Source organism: Theobroma cacao, chromosome 8, assembly GCF_053813885.1.
Source record: "Theobroma cacao isolate CCN51 chromosome 8, ASM5381388v1, whole genome shotgun sequence".
Taxonomy (NCBI): Eukaryota; Viridiplantae; Streptophyta; class Magnoliopsida; order Malvales; family Malvaceae; genus Theobroma; species Theobroma cacao.
Window position 1 is genome coordinate 4764183 of NC_142646.1, and position 24829 is coordinate 4789011.

Genomic DNA, 24829 nt, shown 5'->3' on the forward strand with positions numbered 1-24829 from the left:
ATGCATGTAATTATATATATATATATATTATTATACTTTTTGTAAAATGCAATCTTACTGGACTCAAATTAGTAAGGATATATAGCTTTTTCCACGTATCTATCTACATATATGTATATATAAGGAAAGATTAATTTACATTAATGGAAAAATTAAAATAACCATTTGTGACCATTTCATCGACTGGCTTCATTTTAAACTCTTTTAACCCTGTCTTCCGTTGACATGGCTTCTCTACCTCACTCCAGTTTTAATTTTTTTTTTTTAATATTTAAAAATTATTCTTTCTGTACATTTTTTTAAAATAAATTTCATTTTTTACAATAATTTATATTTTTTGAACAGCTTAAAAATGTTGAAAACAGAATCATTCTAATATTATATCCTTTTCAGACATTTTAACACTTAGTAAGAGTTTTACACTATAATGTCAACTAAACCCTAATCTCGAACCTAATAATTCCCAATTGAAACTGTATATCGGTTTGTAGTGAGAGTCAAAAGTGTTCCAAGTGGAAACCCACACCATATATTTCTGTGCTCGTAGAAAACTGCAAGCTAAAAGAGGAGACTTTCAGAGTGAGAAACGAGCTTTGAATTATGGGGCATAAAATTTATTCAATTTACAATTTTATGAGAAGGGTGAAAAGAAAGAAGGTGGGGACTGGGGAATAAAGCCAAATTTATTACTCAAGCATTGAATAATATCCCTTAAAGAATACATGTGTCAATTGGTATCAAATCATGTAATGCCATAAATCTGGCTTTTCCAACGAATTGTATTTAGTGTGACCTTGACATAGCATCTCCATGATTATTTCTTCCATACCATTGGCTACGACTTTGTCGCTTTGCCCTTCAAATAATCATCAAAGATTCCACCACAGGGCAAGCTGGCAAATGGAGAGATTAGTCTCACCATTTTACTAAGAGAAGAAGAAGAAGAAGAAGAAGGTTAAGGGGGGTTGAGAGAGAGGTTTCCTTTTGTGTATTATACCAACCTTCTGCTTACCAAACCACAGCAAATGGCGCAATCACGGAGGCTCATGTTGTTGGCCTCGTCATTGTAGATAAACCACGCCCTACAGGAATAACTCCCTGAAAGCCTCCGTCTGATTCTTCCTCTTCTTCGGAAGCTGCACAGAAGTTTATGAACAAGGAGAAGAAAACTCTTCTAAGAAAACCAGGAGCAATATATTATCCTTATGCTAAAATAATTAAGGGTTAAAAAAATTGGGGTAACAAAATGTTTGTTAAGAAAATTTTATATATTTTGAGAAATTTTAGGGCATATTTGTCTATATTTTTAATTAAAACTAATCAAATTATATATATAAATATGTATACAATATTTAGTTAGTATTTTGTATCCCACCTTCTCACGTCCTAACTTTTTACAAATCGCTCTATCATTGTATCCATATGTCTTGTGTCTGCATATCTGTGCTTCCTAAGATCTAGCTTTGCATCTAATCAAGTTTCCAGAAACTAGTTGATTGGTTTAGAAATAGACTGGTATTTTCAGATTTATCAGGTTCAGTAAAAAGGCAATTAAAACATTAAAATGCTAAAAAACATCAAGGTATGCCCTCACCTGTCGTACCTTCACCAGCATGAACCCCTGCAATCCCAATACATGAGTATAATGAATCTTCATCCACCTTCATCTGGTCATAAGCAAGGTATATGTCTTCAATAGAAGCAGCCTCATATAGAGAAGTAAGCTCCTTAACACATGATATGTCCTGAATTCCAAATAAACAAGTATGGATTTATTACCATGACCAATAAGAAATTAAACATAAAAGTAGAAGTGACAAATTTTGGAATACTTTTTTCACACTAAAGTAAGTTTCAAACATAAAAACTCAATGTAAAGACTGAACTATCACATATCATATCACCTTTCTTGGAACAGAAGAAGCTTGCAAGTGAGCCAACAATCCAAGCCAATAGGCATTTGACTTAATTTCTGCTTCATGTCTCATTAAAAGAGTCCGCTTTGCCTGCAGATTTAAGGAGTGCATTTATGAACTTTTAACAAATGACAACTAGTTCGTGTAAATTATGCTCTTTTTCAACTGAACCAAAATACTTTGCAAGACAATATCCAAATACATGGTAACACAAAAAGTACTTATAATAGTTGTTTAAGAACTAACCCTCTCCAGTTCCCGTGGGGCAATCTTGTTGGTATGCAAACCTCTAAGAACATTCTTGCAAGCATCAACAGCTCTATATACCTGGAAGTTCATCAGCCAAAAATGGAGGAGGTCAAAAAAGTCAAATAATAACAAGAACCACAACAAACAAAAAAACAATGCAAATGGATCTGGATTGACCCCCCACCTTGCTTGGAGTTGATGTTACAGATATCACATACCATCCGAGCTTAAGTCGGTCAAAGAGGTTCAATTCAAATGATACATCATATGTTAATCCAAGAGAATCCCGGACTGTTGTAAAAAGCCTGTGTAAAGCATGGGAGAATTTTTGTAAGGTAATTGCCAAAAACATGTATTAATTTGTAAGAATACTCGCAAGAGGGGTAAAAACACGAAACTCTTAAAAGATAAAAGCGATTTTAAATAAATAGTTGCATGTGGAATAAACCCAACACTCCTGATTGCAATTTCATGGTTAAGGAATTTCAATATTTCATCATCTAACAATGGAACAAGGTATACGATTTGCTGCAACAACCAAGGATTTAACACTTTGCAGACACTAACAATGCATTTCAGATAAATTCTGCTTCACTTGCTAACTACATGCAGTTGGCTAAGAAGCATTACCTAGAATTTATGACCTCAGCCAGCAGCCCCATTGTTATGCCAAAGAAAAGTGGATGACCGCGAAGCTTTTTTTGCAGATCCTTCTGAATGTCTTTTCCCTCATCAGAATGGGGTTGTGCATCTGCAAAGCAATTGACCAGCTATAAGATATAACAAGAAAATTTGTTTAAATTTCAAGGAAAATACAACTCATGTTTACATAAGCCAGGATTTCCATTCTAATGCATAAAAACAATCAAAAGTTCAAAACTACTTCTGCCTTGCACAAGATCTAATAATAATCATCCCATAAGCAGCATTGAATTTATACCAACTTTAATAGTAACTTCTATTTTCTTCCCATGTACCTGAAGGAAAAGATGAGGAGAAAACAAACTGATAAAAGATATGCCAATCTAACTAGTACAGAAAGAAAAAACAATAACTAAGACTTGCAAAATTTTGTGGACTTTTCACACTAGTTTAACATGTAGTTCTTGACAATTTGAATAATTGTAGTACAATGAATCAAAAGTTTAATCTGGAAAGAGAGAGAAGATTTTCCCTTAAGGAACAAGACTAAATGCCAAAACAAAGAAAGAATTATATATATAAAACTAGCTATGCACCTTAATTAGTATAGTCTCATTAATGCAGTTGAGAATACATGAACACTAACATTTGTCCACAAGTCGGGCCAGACTAGGTTTGGGTCGGGCTCTACGAGGGTGACATCCTTAAAAGCCAAGGCCAGGCCTAGCTTAACCTAACCATATATATAATAATTTAAAGTTTTAACTTTTAAATATATTTTTCAGAATGATAATTAAGTAAATATTAATTATACTTAGTAGAATAATAATCACAGGCCAAACTCAAGCTATTGAGCTGGACTTAAGGACCTGGATGAGTGGCTCAACCTTTGACCAGATCAACAATCATTATACAAAAAACTCTGGATAATAAAATAACTGAGAATATATTTCCAGAAAACAACTGAAAACATATTTTCATTAAAAATTATTCGAAATCATTTAACTTGCGCTTAGTTATAGATAGATCCATATGCTCATACAATGAATGAGCACCCCTTTGGCTCACAAGGAATGCAAAAACTAGGAGATAAGAGGAAGGGAAAGATAAAGCAAATTTTAGATGCGAAATGAAAGATAGATGGTATTGCTCCTCAGCAAAATATGCGAGATTGCAATGGCCCGAGTCAAGGCACCACTAGCCCACATGATTCTCAAGAGTCTAAACTCAAGTTGTTAGAAGTGATCAACTAGAATTGTTACATGGGTCTCATCATTCACATTCATATCCAGTTTGGGATGAGGTATCACAACCCACCCATTTAAATCCTTGATGTCTTCATCAAGAATACCCATCACAATCACAAACAACACCAACTACAGGAACCATGATCATAACACTTCAGTGTAAGAGCCCACATCAGCCGGCATATGCTTTAATACCAACTATAAAGACCCACTTCCAAGCAACATTGAACTGACAACTTTTCAGACCTAAACTATATGATCTTTGAAAGTGCAAACTTGAGTTGTTAGTAATAATTGACTTGAACCCTCTTATGTCCCATTATTCACATTCATATTCAATGTGGGATGAGATATCAAATTGTATCTTCTCAAATCCTTGGATGTCCTCACCAAGACCACACATCACAAGCACAATCAGGTTCCAATCTACAGAAACAAGATCTTACCAGCACTGCATGAGCACCCACACGAGGCTGGCACATGCTACACCAATTGTAACACCCTGAGTTCAAGCACCACTAACCTAGCCTATTAAGCATAAACCATGTCACCTTCCAAAGACTAAGCTCAAATCTTAGTAGCGATTGACTAGAACCATTATATGGGTCTCATCATTTACATTCATATACAATGTGGAGTGGGACCAGTGGGTTATCACAATTTGTACATCCTATACTTAGATCCACTCAACAGCAAGGCTGATTGTATGCTTTGAAGTTAAAACTCTTCCAACCTCTAACTGTTCAATTTTATATTAGTAATAAAAACTGGACTCTATTCAACCATGCAATCGCTAGCAGTCCAAGGAACTGAACACTTAAGGTGGAAAAATTATATCCAGTTCTAAACATCATAGGGCAACTCACCATCAGCACTTGGAATATCAGCAACTGACTCTAATAGGTCTTTTCCATCAACTGTAAGACCCCAACGGTTTGGTGCAGGGCCTGCGATATATGCACATGCCCTTTCGTCGGTGTCCTTCAAGAATACCTAATTGAAAGTAAATAAGCACATTAAAGAAAAAAAATGCTCAGATCTTTTAGCAAGAAACCAAACATGATGCATGGATAAATGTACAGATCAATTGCAGAAATTTGTTTCCAACACATCACAAATATGTGTGTAACAATAGCTTGATCAATGGCCTCACTTGTTGAAACTGCAAGTCAGATGGAGAAGGTCGAAATAAGATTGGACTAAATCCATGTGCTCTCTCAGAATCTCTTGACGCTCTAACTGTTCCCAGATAATCAAGAACACAAGACTCAATCTCCTCCTCTGAGAAGTCCCCCACAATACTTACCTGAACAATGAACACAAACAGCTTTAGATTAAAAAAAATCTCATGTTGAATATCAGCTTCAGTAAGAAGTTTTAAGAGTGAAAACATTTACCTCCATATTATCACCTACAAACTGATTCATCACAGCATCTTTTACAGATTTGAGTGTTAAATTTTGTAATGATTTTGGAGTAGGTTCAACAAAGCGCTCATCACCATTCATCATTGCTAACATAAGTTTGTGAGCAGTTGACCGTTCCAAACTCTTTGGAATGGACCGGTAGTAGGACAAATACAATTGTCTAGCTCTATCAAATGCATCATCAAGCCAGACACTATGCTGCAAATCAGAAGCCAGCATCATAACTTACAAGACAGTACTACTAATCAGAATTTTATGACAAAAATTCATGAATCCACAAAAGGGATGACTCTTGCACAGCATTAATATTTTCCTCAACCACTCGATAACTTGCAAATTAAAAGGAAAGATCCAGCGTATGTAGATTTAACTTTTATATAATTATCAACATGGTGATACCTCGAGCACCATATGAAGCAACTGGAAAGCGGCATGCATCCCATTGTCTCTCAAAGTGAAACGGAACTCCATCGAAATGAATTCCTCAGTGGACTCCAAGGAGCAATTTATCAGGTGATTTACACAAAAAAGTTCTACCTAGGGAATCAAATCAAAACACACATGAGACAAATAATGCATGAAGGCAAGACGAAAAGGCTGAGAATTTTAAATGAGATTATAACAGCATGCCAAAAGTAGCTATCAGAACAGATAACAAGTCCAATTATAACAAGTTAGTCACTGTTGACAGAGCTGAGAGAATAGCACATATGATCATCATAAAAGGAAGAAGGCCATAGGCAGCTGTACTCAATTTTCTTTCATTAGAAGAAACAAAAATTCATGGTTAACCATCATGGCTAACCATCATGGCATTTCCATCTGTTAGCACATCAGATAATCCCTTAGTTTACAAGGGATTCACACATGGGAAGTATAAACTAAATCAACATATCTGATTGGTTGCTGTTAGTTGCTGGCAGTTTATTGTTAACAGTTTCATTGTGGTTCCTATTTTATTGTTAGTGGTAGTTTTCCATTTCATGTTGTTGGAGGTTGTGTCTCCACCCTATTTTATTGTTAGTGGTAGTTTTCTATTTCATGTTATTGGAGGTTATGTCTCCACCTTTCCACTTTCTTGCTTTAAGGGTGGTTATTCCACCAAGCTGTAGTTAAAAAGGAGTGAAGTTAATAAAAGAGGTTGTTCAGAATCTATTCAAGTTTTTGAGTACTTAAAACTCAAGAGATCTGTAGGTTCTCTCTAACGAGCCAGCACTACAAACATAGGTCGAAAAAAGAAACTTTCCACCCAAGTACCTAGCGTACCTCAAACTAAACCAAACCCTTCCACACACCGTCCCATAACTCGATCCGTTTCAAGGGACCGTATCACCATCTTTTTTTATCCTGCCAACCACTATTTGATATAGCTAAATTAAACCCAAAGAAAGGGCACAAATCCAGCAAAACAATCATTTTCACAGTTTTTCCAAATATATCTACTTAGGATGTGATAAGAACAGGGAAGAAAAAAAAAGACCTGTTCCCTTGAGAAGTTGCCAACACGACCACCCTCACTGAGAGTTCGAACACCTACAACAACAGCTCCTTTTGAATCAGAAGTTTCAGCCGCCCGACCTCCGCCAACTATGAGCCGCATTACACCTCCTCGGGCTTCATTTTTTGAAATCTAAACAAAAATAAACGTTTAATAGGGATATAAGAATAACCAATCCCCCGTGAGAGAAATACATGTGGAGTTAACCAAACAAATATTGTTGGTTTGAGATATCATCAGTGCATCCATAATCAGTATAATCAGATACCAAATATCTTTAGCCTATCATATAGAAACTGGTTGGGGAAGTCATGCAAAGATACATATCCTGAATTTGACATTTCTAAATAAATATGTCCAAATTCAAGAGTCCAAAAATCTACCTGCCTGAACAACAAATCAGTGTCAAGGGAAAAAGAAAATTCAAGAAATCCCCACCAAGAAGACATCTCAACAAGTTAAAAAAGAAAAAAAGAACAAGCAAACATTAAGCAAAAAGTGAAGATCTATTTGGCTGACAAGGACTTAATCTTCTAGAAACAACTACAACTACATGGAAATGCAAAATACTCAAATCACCCATATCATATTGTACTATTAAACAATAAACAATCATTATTCATTTTTAATTGGTCAAAAAGAAACTCAAAGCAACAAATACAAAGCATACCTTATAATTTACAGGAATTCCATTAGAAAGACGGAGTTGAGTAATCCCTGTTTCCTTATCTTGCACTTTTGTAACATTCATTTCAGCACTAAGAGGAATAAAAGAAGGCCCCCTCTGCATCCTTAACTCTTGCAACTGCAGTGGAGATATTAATTCTTTTGGCACCTCAAGCTGCAGAAAAGAAAAGACATTTAGCAGTGACGTAACTTGAATATACATCTCCTGCAAAGATAAACTAAGCAAAAGAAGTTCAAAATGGCACTTAAAAAAAGATACAGATGAAGACCTCAGGCTCAGCTTCAATGGGTTCTTCCAATCCTGACTTTATGGCAGCTGTGATCTCGCTTGGGGTTATCTTGAATTCAGTTTCACCAATGCCATCGAGATGAACTTTTTTCGGAACACATGCAACAATTGCTGCTGGAAGGGGTGCAGTAGGTTTTCCAAAATCAGAGATAAATTCTAATACCTGTGCACCAATAGAGTTGACCTACACCACAGAACAGTAAAAAAATTATTTGTAACGAAATTTTTTGTTAAAAAATGTAAAATTGTGTTATGCAGCACCAAAAAAAGGGGAAAATCACATTTTCCAAACAACTTCTTAATTGAGGTTACACCAGTCTACATGATATAGCATTACATAGAAATCCCACATCTACACACCAACTAGATATTTCTTTCTCAATAATGAATAAAATCTTCACACCATATCATTTTTGGGCAAATGAAAGGAATAAAGGAATTTTAAAAACAATATTCTTCTAAATCATAGCAACTAGCTCTGTCATACTTCGCAGGAGACACAAGTCCTGACATTACAGGCAATAATAACTGCAAGCCATGTTGTCATAGTGCCAGTATATGTCCAAGATGTATAATTTTCACAAATACAGAAAGCAAAATTATGTGCTTGACTGTTTCCAAAAGATCCTACTACCGGATTTCAACCAACATTAGTTTCCACCACCCTAGCTCATATGCTCAACTATATAATGCAGATATTCCTCATTTAAACAAAAAATATCAAAATGATCATGTGTAGAAAAGAAAGCATGAAAAACAGTTTCACTGCCAGAGGATAGGATCATTATTGGTGAACTTACTTCATCAAGAGTAACAGTGCCAGCGACCGCCATCAAACTCTCATGTCCTTGTGTCTGATCCATAACTGTATGGCCCAGTGCATCGCTTTCCATAATAAAATCCAAATTGTCAACTGATGACACATTATCAATCATTGCTGCCAGCTGTTCACTATCTTTTAACAGTGCATCCATATAGCGAGTCAATTCACCCTTAGTGACACCAAATTCCTTGAGCCTTCGAACCTGTGACCAACAAAATATATTAGGCTTTACAGCCATTCACTATGATTCCATTGAAAAAATTATCTACCATCATCCCATATATAGCAAATAAAGAGGAAAAGTTAAAGGAAACGAGAGTCAAGATTGCGTTATGTGTCCAATGTAAATTCCAAGAAGATTGTCACAATAATAACCCAAGCACTTCATGCACCAATTAAGCAAACAGGTAAAATCAGCAGAAGAAGATAGAAGACTGAGAATGATAAAGAAACACAAACCTCTTGAACAGCAACCTTAATTGCGTTCTGCCAGTTCTTGGGTTCTGCTGTGACTGTAAGAGTTGTGACAGTGCATCCTTCCCTTCCTGAATCACTATGGTCCAATTCAACTGAAGTAAACGGCGGATTGGAACTCTGGAAACTTCCATAAATTAGCCAAAATTTTCAAAAGCAATGTTGTTGTCATTCTTGTTATGTCTTGGAAAGAAAAGAAGAAGGGGGGGGGGGGGGGGGGTGCAATTCAACTTGACAAAAGAAGATAACAGAATAAAAAAATGTTAAAATTATAGAAAGAAGTGCAGAAAGTAGAGTACTGATAGATTTATAAAGCAAGTTAACTAGAATCATGTCTGCAAAAATTTCACTGTAGTTTGCCACACTGTTTTACCTCCCAGTAAATTATTCCTCGAAATAGTAAAACACCCTATGTGTACCTATACTTCCCTTATAACCCCCACAAGTTAATAAGAGCCCTTTTGGTATTAAATTGCAGTTACATTGATTGCAATTGCCAAATTTAATTGTAAACGCAATGCTGAACAAAATAAAAATTGCAATAAAAAATCCCAATTATGGTGAATTTGTTCTCACTAGCAAAAGCAGGTAGGGAATTGCAATGCCAACTTGGTGCTAAACAAAATGTTACTTGGGCAACTTGAAGACGGCATGATAAGAGTAATTTCAGAATTAATCAGCTAGATCATGGCATTTACAAGATAAGGCAAGCTCTCCTTGGGTAATAAAGGCTGGAAGATAAGGGGTGAAAAGGTGCTTGGGGAATCAGAATACCTTGTATCTTGTATTAATTCGAAAATGCAAGGCAGATAGAAATATTCTTTTCATCAGAACATTTCTCAGATCTCCGAAAGTCTGAACCTTGTTCACAGGAATCTGCAGGAAGATTCACAACACAAAATCTGAGACAAATGTCTAGGTCTAGTTGTTATAGTGCCAATTACAAACACACAAAATGTAGGTCAGCATGAAAGGATAAAAATAAAATTTAATAAGAGAGAAGACAGACTAACATATTAAATTAAGTAATAAAAATGCACCAGGAGAGCACTGTACAACTACTACTGTATCAGGACACTGGTTCTTTCTGGGAATAGGATGAAATAATTAGAGTTTGGATGTACTTACAACTAAATTCTCATAAATAGAAAACAACTAGCATCTAAAAACTTGTTTAGCAGAACCATTTGATCTAGAAAGGATAAACCGCCTGTTCCCTACTTACATATAAACATGCTCTATAATACTCATACAATAATTAAGTATGCCAAATCATATGTTTGGCACTGGTAATTGCACCACTTATAAAACAATCACACTCCTAATTATAGCAAAACTAGAGCAGCAGAGCAGGGACTCCAATTAAACTAAAACTAGAGCCACAGAGCAGAAACTTTTAGCCACACAGTTTAAGCACAGAAACACAACGTGGACAAGTATTTATATGAAATTTTTGACAACAAGAAAAAGAAGAACAATAAGATTTTAACCGTAGAAAAACAGACAAACACTTTCACAAAGCAAGCATAAACTTTCACAAAGCAAGCATAATTTTGCAAACCTTGCAGAACATGTTAATTGAGAAATTCTGTAGCAACTCATGCTGAAATATTTGTGGTGGCTTCATGTCTGTATTATGTCCAGGGAGGGACCAAATGTGCTTTACAGGAGGACGAACAGCATGCTTTTCCTTTTTAATAATCTTAGCTTGATCTGCAGGATTAGACAATCTTTCATGAGATGAACTTCCAGCAAGCCCAGCTGAGAGCTTAGGAACGAGAAAACTAGCCATGGCACCAAATGCACTAGAAGTAGGTGGTGGGGGCATCTCATTTTCAAGGGCAGTTTGTCCAAAAACAGCCTGCATAGAATCAACAGATTGCAGTCAAGAATCACAATACTGCTTCTTAGGAACAAAGACATAAATAATAATAAGTAAACAGCTTGTGCCATACTTCAATCTGGTAAATTGTCTTTGAGATATTATCAATGTCCCCCACAATGTACAAAGTCGCATTACCAGGGAAATACCACCGTTCATGAAATTTTCTTATTTTATCTGCATCCCACTTCTTAATCTGCTCCTCTAATCCAATTGGAAATCTTTTGCTCAGCTTGTTTTCAGAATGGAGATGTTGTAATAACTGCATTCAGAAGAAAGAAAAAATGCTAGATTGGAATTTTGAGCTAACATAAAATAATAAGCAGCTAAACCATAGAATCACCCTGATTAGCACCTGACAGTCAACACGATACTCTATTGTGTTCATCATCTGTAATTCTGAAAGTATAGCACGCCTCTCCTTTTCAACTCGAGAAGAAAGGAATTTTGGATGGAAAGCTATCTGTATGCAAGAAACAATAAAGACAATGTGACACATTTCATGGTGATTAAGAGAATCATTTTTTCTATCTTAGGGTTGGGTGGGAAGGGGTGGGAGACATGGGCAACGGAAAATAAGAAATCCAGTCCAGCTGCTATAACATAAGCAATAGGTCCTTATCTTTCAACTTGGCCAAATTATCTTTCAAAAAAAGATTTTGATGTAGTTGAGTTTCATACCTCATTCAAGGCATCCAGAACAAGTGGAAGTAAATCTTCATCAGATTCCTGGTAAACAACAACCTTTTTACCATCAAATATACAATAAACCAATTGTAGGTATAAACCAACCCATTCAACCAATACTCAGTTAATAAATTTCAACAGATGGCTCTTCCATAAATCATTTCATAGATTGTCAGGCGAATGCAGAAAGGTAAAATAGCTATCCTGAACTAAATATTAACTTGTTTAACTTCTTTTCTAAGTCTATGCCAAAATAAAAAATTATAGAACAGCAAAAAGAAAATCATACCAAGATAAAAGCACATAAAAAAGAGTAAAATACATATATAAACAAAGAATGGAAGATTCAAGAACTTTATCCCTGAGGCAAGCAAACAAGCAAAGACACTACAATTGAATTAGAAAGTTAAGGTTAACAAGCAAACGTATAGAAAAGGAAAAGGAAGGACAAACCTTGGTACAAGTTGGTGAATGAATGTGAAAAACTGTATGGTGGAAATCAGTGTAAGCATTTGAACGAGCCCCAGTACCAAGAAGTTTCTCACGTTTCTTGCTTCCAAGGAATGCGACATGTTCAATCATATGTGCAATTCCTTGCTCATCATCTTCCTCATCAATTGATCCCACATGAACCTCCATATGTGCTTCAAACCTAAAGTTGTTCCAAAATATTATTATGTAAATGCAAGAGAGAAAGAGAGAGGGTATTGTCTCATCTACATAAAGCAGATATATTGATGACGCCTTACATTTCACTATGTCATTATTCAAAAATCAGGTTTCTTCAAGTGAAGTTTTCTGGATAATTAAACACAAGCCAAGTACAGTGCTTTTAACATCATAAAAACTGTTGACATATAAAAGAAGCTGATTTTAAAACTCAAGTTTATTATGGAATTATAATTACAATCTGTCTATACCTAACAAGAGAAGAAAGCATGAAAACTATGCTCATGGTGCACAGTGAAAATAGTGCATTGACGTCAAAAAACATCAGTAGCCAGATTATAGAAGAAAAAGGTGACACATGTAATGATTGAAGCTCTTCACCAGCACTATCTATAAAACAAGAAGGAACTATTGTCAGCAGTTGAAGATTAAGCTTGGGGTTTGTTTTTCAATTCGTCAATTCATGATAATCGGGAATTGGAAAGGAATGTGAATACAACAACCAAGCCCAGATTTTATTGAGAATTTGCAACCTAATAGATGGGTGGCATTCAATGATTTTACACCCAAGAAGAAAGCAAAAGTAAACATTCTCTCATGCACTAAAATGCCAATAAAGATGGGATATAAATTCATCTCAGAATTTTTTTATTTCTTTATAATGTGTGGCTCGCCAATGTTGGGAGGGTAGATTATACCTGTTTGGTGGAACTTTATTTGGCAAAATAAGGTAGCGAAGGCCATTTTTCAATTGTCCTCGATGTAACTTTGGGTGGGAAGGAAGTTGAGTAGATAAAAACCCCTCTAATTCAGTTGTTTGAAATTGTGGATATAATGAATCAAAATCTTGTTTTTCAAGAAGACCATCTGGCCAGGTCGTACTTGCTGCATGCGGCTCATCTGGACCAACAGTAGCGCAAGGAGCGCAGATATGTTTGCCCTGAAAATAATTATTACTAAATTAAAGAATTGAGTAAAAATGGCATTCAGGGAGTTGAAAGCAGAGAAAGAAACAAAATACTTACAGAAGTGGTGTTGAGTGTATGGGCAGAGAGAGGAAAGCAAGATTTGTCGGGAAAAAATGCCGGCACAGATGTTGCAAGAGGCAAGGGTGCTATCTTGCGGTAGCAGTTGCGGTTAAGGGAGGAGCAGCAGGGGATCCACCTTTTGCACTGTTGTGAGAATGAGACAGGGGAAGTCCATTTCCATGCTTTGGAAGCACCGCTCTTCTTCTTCTTCTTCTTCCTAATAGTATTATTATTCCAATTCTGGAATTCCAATCCAATAGTATTTCTACTTCTAACGTCACCTTGCCACCTTCATCCGCCAAAACATCTCAATTTCAGATAAGGGTTCGTTGAGTTGAGAATTGAGATAATATTACTTAATCGAGAAAGCTGATACTTGAAAACTAATCCACTATATTAACCACAATATAGACATAATAATATATTCTAGTTAAAATAAATTATTATGACGAAATGAAAGAATTCTCATATAATGCTTCGCGGAGTGCTGTGAAATGCAGATTAAATTCTATTTTCAGAAAAAATAGTTTACCTGGCAGCGGCAGGGGTTGGGGGAAGATGGAAACGGAAACGGGTCAAAGGCAGAGAAGCGGTAGGAACAGGACTGTTAACCCTAACTATGCTTCTTCCCCCTCCCCCTCCCCCTCTGGAGGTATCCCATCGTATTTGAGAGAGTGGGATTCCCGATACCACTGATGAGCTTGACGACGTTGCCATAACTTGCCCCACTGCTGCTGCTGCTGCTGCTGCTAACTGCTACAAGCTATCTATTAATTTCAACTCTCAAGATGATTAACCAAATTACAAGAGATTTTGCATTTCCCCCTCCCCCGCTTATTTTCTTTTTTCCTTTCAGTAAATAAAATACCAGTGCTACTACTAAACACTTAAATTGATATTTTACTTTGTATTTATTATATTCAATTTCATACCTGTGATTTGTGTGGTTTTTGTTAAATTGTTTTTCCTTTTCCTTTTTTGAAGATGAAGTGATAAACACCCCCTTTTTTTTTTTTTGATACAAAGGAGGCTACGAGAAGGGACTGATGGCCGTTAAACCGACTCGCTAAAGCTGCTATTATATTTGCACGTTGACTACCAAATGCGCTTCTAATACGTTAATCAACCAAAACAGAAAAAAATCTTGGCAGCAGCCAATGCCATACACATGAAAAGGAAAAATCAAAGCCCTCACACTTAGACACGATGATTCGTGTTAACGTATCATAAATATATAAAATATGATTAAAAATATTAAAATTAAATATGAATATAACACGTTTAATATTTATATTTTAAATTTAAAAAATATATATATATTTAATACACATGCAACACGATACAACACGATTAACATGTTTGTTAAATGTGTCAATATACAACACGACACGATTAATAACACGTTTAACATGATTAAATAAAAATATTTATAATTAAATATAATTTTATTATTTAAATTTAAAATTTATAATTATAAAAATAATTATAACAAAATAAAAATAATAATGACATCAAATAATCACTAAAAATTAAAAATTAGGATTGAACATATATAATTACATTATACTTTTTATAAAATTAAAAAAATTTATTAAAATAATTATTTAAAATTATTTATATAAATTAAAATAATTTTTAACTATTTAATTTTAATAAATTAATAAATGTGTCACGTATACACGTTTAAACACAATTAAATATGATAACACGATTAAGTAAACGTGCTTAAACGTGTTTGTCATGTCTGACACGTTCGTGTCTTAACATATCAGACACGATTAGACACGAAACACGTTAACACTAAATCTAAAACTTGTTTAACTCGTATTTTTTCATATCGTGTTAACGTGTCGTGTTTAAAATTATTAGATCTATTCACAGCACATCCGGATGGTCCAGCTCGTTCCGTTTATAGCCATGTAAAGCATGTACAAAACTAATGGGAGTAATTTAAAACGTTTTTTTATGTATTGAACTTTTTTTTGTTTGCAATCATATAATTATAAAAAATATATAATATTATAAAAAAAATTCAATCATTTTAAATCAAATAAATTTTTAAATTTAATAATTAATTGTTATCAATTAAAAATATTATTTATTATTTTATATTTATATAATATTAACATAAAATATAAAGATATCACATGATTATACATCAAACAATACTCAAGTGTTTTTTGATAATATTTTATTTTTTTAAAATTCACTTATAAAATTTAAAAGAGAAACTCCAAACATAGTTATCCATAAGAAAAAGAAGAAAAATGCAGATAGCTATTTGACATGTGTAGTATGCGTGTTATATAGTCGTGACATATGCAAACACCTGTCCAAATGAAATCATTCGATGTATCACCCGTGACGTCCCCGATAAAGAAAGAGAGATGTACGAAATTGTCCTAAAAGAAGAGACGAGAAAAAACTCTCCCATGAGTTTGACTCTGAACTTGGAGCCCCCAGGACCCAAGGAAGCTTCCCAGACCAGCGGCAGTGCCGCCTCCGCAACCGTGTATAAACAACTGGCGGAAGCCAACTACCAAAACTATATACAAGCAAACCCATTACTACTTGTAGTGATAGATATTATATTACTACTGCATCAGGGGAAAAAAAAGGAAGGAATTCAAAACCGCGTTCTCTATAGAGTCCCAACCTGTCAACCATATCTGATACCACATCTCCCTAGCACTATCCATCAATGCTTCCACGTCTTATATATACTCTGTCTCTCATCAGAATTCACAATTAAAATATTTTTTCCAATATTCTGAAACATCCAAATCCGAAGCTATATATACCCTTTCATTCCTCCTAGTGCCCAGTTGAATCACAATTCACAATCAGCTAGCTACTACCTGTGCCTTTTTGCCTTTCACCAATTCACCTACAATACGAAACAAGCTACAGAGTACCCAGACACACCCCAGAGAGAGAGAGAGAGAGAGATCAATACATCGACGCTTTCAGAATGAATTCTAATGGTGATTTCATTGCTACTACTAGTACTACTGCTAGCAGCAATTCACAGCCAAAATCAGTACTCGCTAGTTTGAGGAGGAAACTATCCCCAAGAACAAAGTCATGTTCTGAAGATGCTAGAAGATGCAGCAGCAGAAGCAGTAACATCAGCGAGGCCAGCTCCGACCTCCAAATGGTGTTTGATTTCATTGACGCAAACGGTGATGGAAAAATATCAGCAGAAGAATTGCAGAGGTGCGTAAGAACAGCGGGAGGGCACCTGTCCATGGACGAAGCCGAATTAGCCGTTAAGTCATCAGACTTGGACGGAGACGGGATGCTGGGGTTCCATGAATTTCAGGAGCTGGTGGAGGGTGGAGGCTCCACTGAGGAGGAGAGAAAAAAAGAGCTGAGGGAGGCTTTTGGGATGTATGTGATGGAAGGTTCAGAGTGCATAACCCCCGCCAGTTTGAGAAGGATGCTCCGTCGGCTGGGTGAGTCCAAGTCTATCAAGGATTGCAAGGCCATGATTCGTGCCTTTGATCTCAACGGAGACGGCGTACTCAGCTTTGATGAGTTCAGTGTCATGATGCGGTGATCGATTCCCTTCTTCCCATACGCGTTTCGAGTTTCACATGAACCCCCCAACTCTTTACTACGGATTGCCTCTGATTTTTCATTATTTATTTGTTAAGTAGTTTATTCATTTTACATTTTTCAGTTCTGCAAATAGAGCTTTTATTGATACAATCGTTTACTTCTTTTCCCCTCAATTCTTTCCACATTCTACTCCGTCTGTTTAAGATTCTACCACAAGAACTCGAATCCATCAAATTCCGGTCCTTTATTGCAGTTTCCTGCCTTGAAAACAGGGCAACGAGTCACATGAACTCATGCGATTCTATTGTCAGCAGCAGCAAGTATCAATCCAACTAATACAAACTGACGCTCCTATGTATTACCTTACTGTCAATGGTCATTCGACAAAATAACACTTCCAACTTATAGCTTTCGAACTAATATTCATATATCACAGGACCAAATCCTGAATAAAATCAGGAATACACAATAATACTAACATACCATCAACAAGTAAGTAGATCTTATCCAAAGACCACCTTTTAAGTACAATACCATTACAAAGATAAAAGAAACAGAGTATCTCCATATTTTAGGATCTCAGATGCCATTGAGGGTGACCACCACTTTACGAGCTGTTGGAGCATCTCGGTGCTCACAAAGCCATATTCCCTGCAGCATAACAATGAGAAAAATAAATTGCACAGTTTTTAAGCGGGAAAAAAGTGAGGCAAACTCAAACATGATGTAGCCAGAGCTCAAGCAATCCCACAGAGTAAATCACTCTAGGACATTCAAAGCAAGAGATGCGAATGCATGAGAACATTCATGTTTTCAGTGCATATGGACAATCAAAGCTGATAAAGACCACACCCACAGTTGGATGATCATTGTTAATATACTAGTATTATATTAGTTAATGTTGAAAAGGGTTGTTATGTCTGTGTCCGTGTGTGTGAGTCAGATCACAGTGCCCCACAGTTCAAAAGAGAGAGAGAGAGAGAGAGGTTATAATGCAACATTGTTGGCTTGTTCATTCTCTTAACTAGTACAACAGAAAGACATACTTAGTTCAGGCCTATAAGTATAATTATGATTCCAGACATGACAAGAAGTGTTGTGTTTTTTGCTACATATTATTTCTGTAAAAAATTTTAGCTTCCGCGACGTTCATCATTTAGACTAATATATATGAGCAAACAAGGTACACTGACATACTTGAAAACAAGATATCACAACAAATATGCAATGAATCCAATTAATGATGGGCCTAAACAGCTAAAACTATATACCTTCTATCTTCCCAATTCCCGAAGAGTGTACTTTTACTGTTTATGATATTTTATTCAATAAAGATTATTATTACCGTTGGAGTTTGTCTTGAAAACTGGCATTTGAAGAAACAGCGTTGATGCAAAAGTTAATTCTAGTTTGGAACAACGTGACCGGTATGATCGGAAATTATTTTAGTTACATGTTCAACTACAAAGGAATCCATTCATCACCATCTATTGCCTTGCTTTTAGTTTCATAATAATGACATTATTGTGTACAACAAGAACTGAAAATGCTTCAACAAATAAACAAAACAAAAGCTCTGACAAATATGATGCGCTTTTCGGCCTTGCTATGCTGGATGTGAAAGAAGCAGGTGGTACTCCAAGCAAATTCCATTAGAAGTTGAGCATTTAGAATAAACTAATTAAACATCAATATTGCAAAAGGTTTCAGTGAGCTATTAATCATGAAACCACAGATGTTCAAATTAGCTATTGACAATAAAAAAAAGAACCAAAAAACAAAAAAGGGAAGGCATTTCAAATAGTTTGAAAAGTTAAAAGGTTGTTTACCTGCCAAGTTCCCATGTTAAGCCGTCCATCTGTGATAGGAATCCTGTAGAATAACATGAAGAAGGGGTGAAATGGAAACCGAAGACAAAAATCTTTTGAACTAAATAAAAAGTAGTGTATGTATCTTATCATATACGCACGTAAGGGAGCAGCCAAACATTGATGATTTGATATGGGCTGGCATATCATCAGGACCTGCAAAAGGAAAAACGAATCATCAAAATTGCTAAATAGACAAATTGACAGGCAAGGAGCAGGATTCATGTGATGTTAGTCTAGTTCAAAGAGTAAGCAGTCCGAAGTTGTGAAATAGGAACTGAAACAACCTTCAAGTATATGCTTCCAAGGCGCAGATCTTCCCTGAAAAATGGACATCCAAATTCCAAGCACCACTTAGAAAGCTAGGGAAAATAAAAAAAAGAAAGAAACTTCGGCCTTCCCTTTCCCCTGGGACAAAATGAAATTAAGAAAGTTTACCTCTGGAACTATTTTGTTGAGGAACGTCTCGGTGTCGTCACGAACATCCGAGTCATAATTCTCATTGATGGTTAGAGAGGCACTTGTGTGATGCACTGGAATTGGTGAAAACATTTGTAAGATAAACTTCACATAGAGAGAGGAGGAAACTAGAAAGCCAATGACACTCACAGAATAGATGAGCGAGGCCGCACTTAAATTCTGATAAATCTGGTCTAATTTCCCTCAATATCTGACTCCCAAGAGACAAGTCAAGAAAGGTCCCGGAAACCGTAGGAAAGAAAAATGGAATTATCAGGCTAGAAGAATAGACTTGTTGGTTACCTGAGAGGTAACGAGATGGCAGCCTCGGCGGTGGGGAGGAAGAGTTATGGTCTTCTGAGCCCACTTGGGGCCGGGGACGGCAGCAGCCATGGAATTGGAATCGCCCGATGATGTTCTATACAGTGCTTTTACCCCAAGAGGTGCCCACGCTGGCTTTGCTGAAAATATCGCCGGGCTTTGCATCAGCATCTTCTCAATCCTCGAAGGCTCTAACCTTCTTACTTCAGGTTATTGAGCTGAAGAAGCCCAGACCCAGAAGGGCAGAAGGCAGACTTGGCAAAGGCAATTACCAGAACGCTCTTGCAAACGGGCTCTCTATGCTCCACATATAATATACTCTTTGATATTTGTTTGGGCCCTTCTCGTAATTCTAATTTCTATGTGTGGCTGGGGGATCGGGCTACCAGCCTCATCCGTGGCTGCCATTTGCTCACCTTGGGTTTAAATCATTCGTGGCAAGGCTAATTTCGAATATATTCCCCTTTGAGGATACTATGTGTATGTGATGTAACACACACGCACAGATGGATACATATACACAGATGTATATAATATTTGTAAAGCATTAATTCTAGCAGCCCAATAATCCATATGTCAGCGCATTTACCTGTCTGGTTTTTGATTCCAAGAGGTGAGAATGCGTGTCTATCTTTTAACACAGGGTGCTGGTTGTAATAGCTGAGTTTGTTTGTGTAATTTATGAGTCGCCGCCTAAACAAGTTAGGTAGTAATGAGTAATTGAGGCCAAGTGTTCACTTTTTGATAGACGTCAACATTGTGTTTCCTTATGGAACTTCCAATCCTGTTCCTCCTCTGATTTCTGATTCTGGCAGAGGATTCCAGTGGTTAGTAAATAATTATTTAAAAGAAGAAGAAGAAGAAGACATGGAGAGGTTACTAGCAGTGGTAATAGGAGTTTTGCAGGTGTTGATAGCAAGCGCCGGTTCATACGCCGATAATCACTTGCTATCTCGCATTGCTTTCGGATCTTGTGCCAACCAAAGCGCTCCTCAGGTTCTTCTCTTTACTCATTTTTTTAACCTTGATGCATTTTTTGAATCGTAAGTATTAATCTGTTCCTTAACTTAATAACAGTAATTGCAATTATATTATTGTTATAGAACTAATAGTTGATACATGGATCAAATAGTAGTTTATTTTTTCATACTACTAGTAGTTTTCTTCATGTATGGTGGTGGGTGACCGCCTGATTGGGTGGTGGTGCAGCCCATCTGGGACGCCATCAACAAGTTTGATCCCCAAGTATTCATATGGCTTGGTGACAACATATATGGAGACATTAGACAGCCTTTCAAGATTCTGGGAAAGGAAAGGACAATTGGTCCCTGGAAGAATGTTCGCAGGTTCGTTCCTTCCTCTCACTCCCAAATGCTTTCAAGGTACAATATGGCTAAGAACATTCCCGGTTATTCTCGTCTTCGCGCCAATGCTAAGGTTAACACTCATTACTTACTATCTTTTTTTCGTATATCCACACTGCACACAACTACTTTAAATACATTATTGTAACTATAATCTATCGCTGTAGGTCATTGGTACTTGGGATGATCATGATTATGGACTCAATGATGCTGGCAAAGAATTTTCTGAGAAAATTACTAATCAGAGGCTTCTCCTTGATTTCTTAGATGAACCCCAAGATAGTCCCAGGTCACCCTTGCTTTCACCCCTTCTACCCGACTGCTTTCCATTGCAATAATGTATTTGCTCTCTTTATCCAACTTAATTAAGGATTAATGGCCATCTTCATGGCTTTCATATTGTAGGCGCAAGCAGGCTGGTGTTTACACATCTTACACATTAGGCCCTCCAGGTAAACAAGTCAAGGTATAACTTGCAAAATGCTTTCCAACTATTGCCTTTTCTCTACCGATGAATTAAAATCTAGAGAGTGAAATGTTTTGTCTTGACTGTGAGATTTTTCTTTCTCCTTCTCATTCTTTCTGCCACAATAACGGACTCTTCACCTATAAATAGACTTCTACTAATTGTGGTCATCTAGCTTCCTCAGATTATCCTATTAGATACACGATATCACAGAGATCCTATATCTAGTGATGGAAGTGTCTTGGGGGAATCACAATGGTCTTGGTTAGGGAAAGAGTTGAGGGGTCCACCATCAACCATTACCATAATTGGCTCTTCCATTCAGGTATGTCAAATATCTACTTCAATTGTGAAAGTTATATATTGAATCTTCTCATTCGATATCTCTTTGTTGTAAATGAGCTCCTTGTTAGCAAAAAATTCATATGTCAACACCCTGTAGCTGTTTGGTCTCTCTCTGAGCCATTATTAGCAGCACATTTTTGTCAGAAATATGCGTATTGGATGATGGATGTATCAGTAGTCTGTATTCCTATATTTGCCTGAATTTTAATCAGAGATGATTCCTTTCTACCCTTTACTTAAGATATTTCACTTTAATTTCTCTAGAACGGATTCTCATTTGCATTTTCATATTTCTTTTGTTTTTCAAGTTTATGATACTCGGCATGACTTTGTGACTGTATTTGCCTTTACTTCAGGTTATATCAAATCTTTCAGCTACAACTGGCCCCTTGTTTTATATGGAGTCTTGGGGACGTTTTCCCAAGGAGAGGAATCGCCTTTTTAAGTTGATAGCAGATAGTAAGGTAATAATCATCGACACATATTCATGTCATGCACCTCTATTTCAGCTGAACTACTTTCAATTTTGTTCTCTTGTCGGTTCAAATAAGCAGTGATATGTTCAATAGTCTCCCCTTCCCCCCTATCTTTTTCATCTTCTGGTCTGAGGGGAGGTTATTATAGACATCAATTTGCCATTATAATGGTTTGTTTTCTTGAGCAGAGAGATGGAGTCTTCTTCATAAGTGGAGATGTTCATTTTGGAGAAATTACACGATATGACTGTGGAGCTGGATATCCCTTGTATGACATTACCTCAAGTGGGCTAACCCAAGCTATTGAGAAGGTGCTCCCATCACCGTTGCATTTCATTGTGAGATTTTTGGCATGGTTTACACCTAGTACAATGAGAGCTATGAGCCAAACTTGCAGATATAGGTCATGCACATATGGTATGTTTGTCATCTGCCTTTTTTCAAATTATTGGATGTTAACACTTGATTGAGTTTCAATGTTTTTGGATTCTATAGGTGAACCAAACTTTGGAGCCATTGAGATAGATTGGGATGCATTTCCAGTGACCTTGAAAATTCAAGTCCGCGATATAAATGGACTTCCTGTGACTGGTGTAAATATTTCATTATCAGAATTGCAAGCACAGAATTCTACAATTAAAGTAAGACAAGATCGGAGGCACTGCTCTCTGGAAGTGATGTTACCATGGATTGTTAAATATCGCTTGGCTATTCTGGTCTATTCTGTTTTAGCTTGTAAGTAGTTCTTGATGCTTATGGTTTTCCTTGTCAAATCCATCTAGCCTTCTTTTTACCTCATTTTAGTAGCATTAAAAAGTTTATAGCAAACAAAAATGTCTGGGAGGAAACAGGATAGTGGAACATGGGGGATATGTTGCAGTAATGCAAAATGAACCTACCATCTAAGAAGTGCAGAAACCATGAACCAAAGACTGGCAGATAGTTGGCTTGCTTTTGATATTGAATCCTAGAACTACTGGTAGTTGTTTGATCAGCTTGATTTACAGAATGTCAGTTGACTTCTTATAGTGCAAGTTTAGAATAATTTCTCATAGGTGCACCATCTTCTAATTTCCATAAGTATTTTTCTTTACCAAGTAAAGGTAAAAAAAAACAATTATTTTTCTCTGTTTCTTGCTTGATGGTTTTAATTGCACTAATCCACGTAAATCTTGGAGTCTCGGCAGTATTCAATTCTATATTTCTTTCTATATACCGTTTTCTTATTATGGATTTCCTTTTTGTCCATTGTTGCAGTGTTGCTTCTTGCTTTGGTAGGACTGATTTATGCAGCAACAATAGTCTGCCGGATGTGCCTCAGCAAATGCAAGATTGATTGACCATGTGTTCAATATGGAGTTGGGTGCATAGATCATCAGAAACCAAGAAATGTAATAACTCTGACTCGCTAATTTGTGCTAGGTTAAGCTAAATTGTGTATTCCTTTTCTGGTATAGCTTGGGATGACAACAAGAGTTGACTTCCTGATGCAATGGATTTTCAAATTGTGCATCTAATTTTCATGTTTTACAAATTAAGTGATTGGACTGTGTGGATTAATCCTTGGCTGATGAACACTTTGGGAAGTAATGCATTTGGAAATTACATTTACCGTCCATGTTTTTCATTTAAAACAAAATTTTATAACTAGATGATGTTGAAAGTGATAATTTGAAGGCTTATGTGCAATTATTATAGAACAAAAGGGTAGCCTTATATCCTGCAATTTGCGTCAGTTGATTTGTTAAAGCCTAAATTTAATCACAGAGATCCCTTTTGGGTCTTAGTAGTGGTTTTCGAGTTGCAATCTACGGCTGTTTGCGCCATGATGGTCCTTGCCAGTGCGTTGGTATTGAATTTCAAATTATAGCTGATCAAATTCTGACAGGCTGGGATCAGAATTTGAGAGACGATACATTGATTTTAGAGTATGCTGCTGGATTTAAAAGAAAGCTTAGGATAGTCTCGGGCCCTTGACACTAGCTAGAAAGAAACATGTTTAGCTTTGGTGTGAGAAATCTCATCTCTTTAAGATCCGTCGGTAAGTTACTTAATGAGCAGGCCGTTGGTGAGTTCAAGTTTAGGGTGTCCCGCCGATCGAAGGGTCAAGAAGGAAGCTGAGAAATTAAAGCAAGAAGGAAGCTGAGAAATCAAAGCGGCAGATGTTGAATTCTGCTTGAAGAACGCCAAGGAATGCTTTGTAAATAAAAGAGCAATCCAGAGCCTATGGCCTGTGGAGAAGCTTAAGCAGCGTTGGCCTGAAAGGGCAAGATTTGACACATTCCCGCCTGGCTGCCGCAGCAGGCTCAGAAGTCATATTTGAATGAACAGTCATGCTCGTCCTGCAATTCAGCGTCCAGCACAGACTATCTATTTGGTGCTCATCCACTTCCGGCTTCGCATTTGGGGTTGTCATGTTGGAGCTTTTAGCTGGAAGGCCTGTAGCTGCCA

The 24829-nt window shown here is 36.5% G+C and overlaps 4 protein-coding genes across 5 annotated transcripts; 2 read left to right on the top strand and 2 right to left on the bottom strand.

The window, feature by feature from the left end:
• Positions 1-580: 580 nt before the first annotated feature.
• LOC18592058 (Insulinase (Peptidase family M16) family protein) lies at positions 581-14702 on the bottom strand. 2 transcript variants are annotated; one of them, XM_007018552.3, is made up of 26 exons: positions 14451-14702; positions 14051-14271; positions 13516-13807; positions 13189-13430; positions 12275-12473; positions 11816-11863; positions 11490-11597; positions 11208-11396; positions 10814-11113; positions 10027-10128; positions 9238-9372; positions 8756-8980; positions 7936-8139; positions 7650-7820; positions 6962-7111; positions 5881-6018; positions 5452-5679; positions 5208-5360; positions 4921-5047; positions 2796-2916; positions 2350-2470; positions 2163-2243; positions 1905-2006; positions 1595-1745; positions 1002-1136; positions 581-893 (listed from the first exon to the last, which is right to left on the bottom strand). In XM_007018552.3, the coding sequence occupies exons 2-25, from the start codon at positions 14233-14235 to the stop codon at positions 1045-1047; spliced, it is 3864 nt and encodes a 1287-aa protein (XP_007018614.2). In that variant the 5' UTR covers positions 14236-14271; positions 14451-14702; the 3' UTR covers positions 581-893; positions 1002-1044. The 2 variants fall into 2 exon arrangements, with proteins under 2 accessions (XP_007018614.2, XP_088665122.1); XM_088808996.1 differs by having other exon boundaries at positions 10814-10965; positions 11050-11113; positions 14051-14623.
• A 1395-nt stretch (positions 14703-16097) lies between these two features.
• CML37 (calmodulin like 37) lies at positions 16098-17252 on the top strand. Its single transcript, XM_018125931.2, has one exon. The coding sequence runs from the start codon at positions 16490-16492 to the stop codon at positions 17075-17077; it is 588 nt and encodes a 195-aa protein (XP_017981420.1). The 5' UTR covers positions 16098-16489; the 3' UTR covers positions 17078-17252.
• Positions 17253-17458: 206 nt separating this feature from the next.
• On the bottom strand, positions 17459-20022 carry LOC18592060 (secondary thiamine-phosphate synthase enzyme). The gene is made up of 7 exons (XM_007018557.3): positions 19710-20022; positions 19557-19617; positions 19386-19480; positions 19235-19268; positions 19049-19103; positions 18909-18951; positions 17459-17730 (listed from the first exon to the last, which is right to left on the bottom strand). The coding sequence occupies exons 1-7, from the start codon at positions 19896-19898 to the stop codon at positions 17659-17661; spliced, it is 549 nt and encodes a 182-aa protein (XP_007018619.1). The 5' UTR covers positions 19899-20022; the 3' UTR covers positions 17459-17658.
• Positions 20023-20209: 187 nt separating this feature from the next.
• Positions 20210-23989, top strand: LOC18592061 (Calcineurin-like metallo-phosphoesterase superfamily protein). Its single transcript, XM_007018559.3, has 9 exons — positions 20210-20723; positions 20937-21164; positions 21259-21380; positions 21497-21557; positions 21742-21882; positions 22259-22366; positions 22567-22795; positions 22874-23113; positions 23636-23989. The coding sequence occupies exons 1-9, from the start codon at positions 20595-20597 to the stop codon at positions 23716-23718; spliced, it is 1341 nt and encodes a 446-aa protein (XP_007018621.2). The 5' UTR covers positions 20210-20594; the 3' UTR covers positions 23719-23989.
• The last annotated feature ends 840 nt before the right edge of the window (positions 23990-24829 follow it).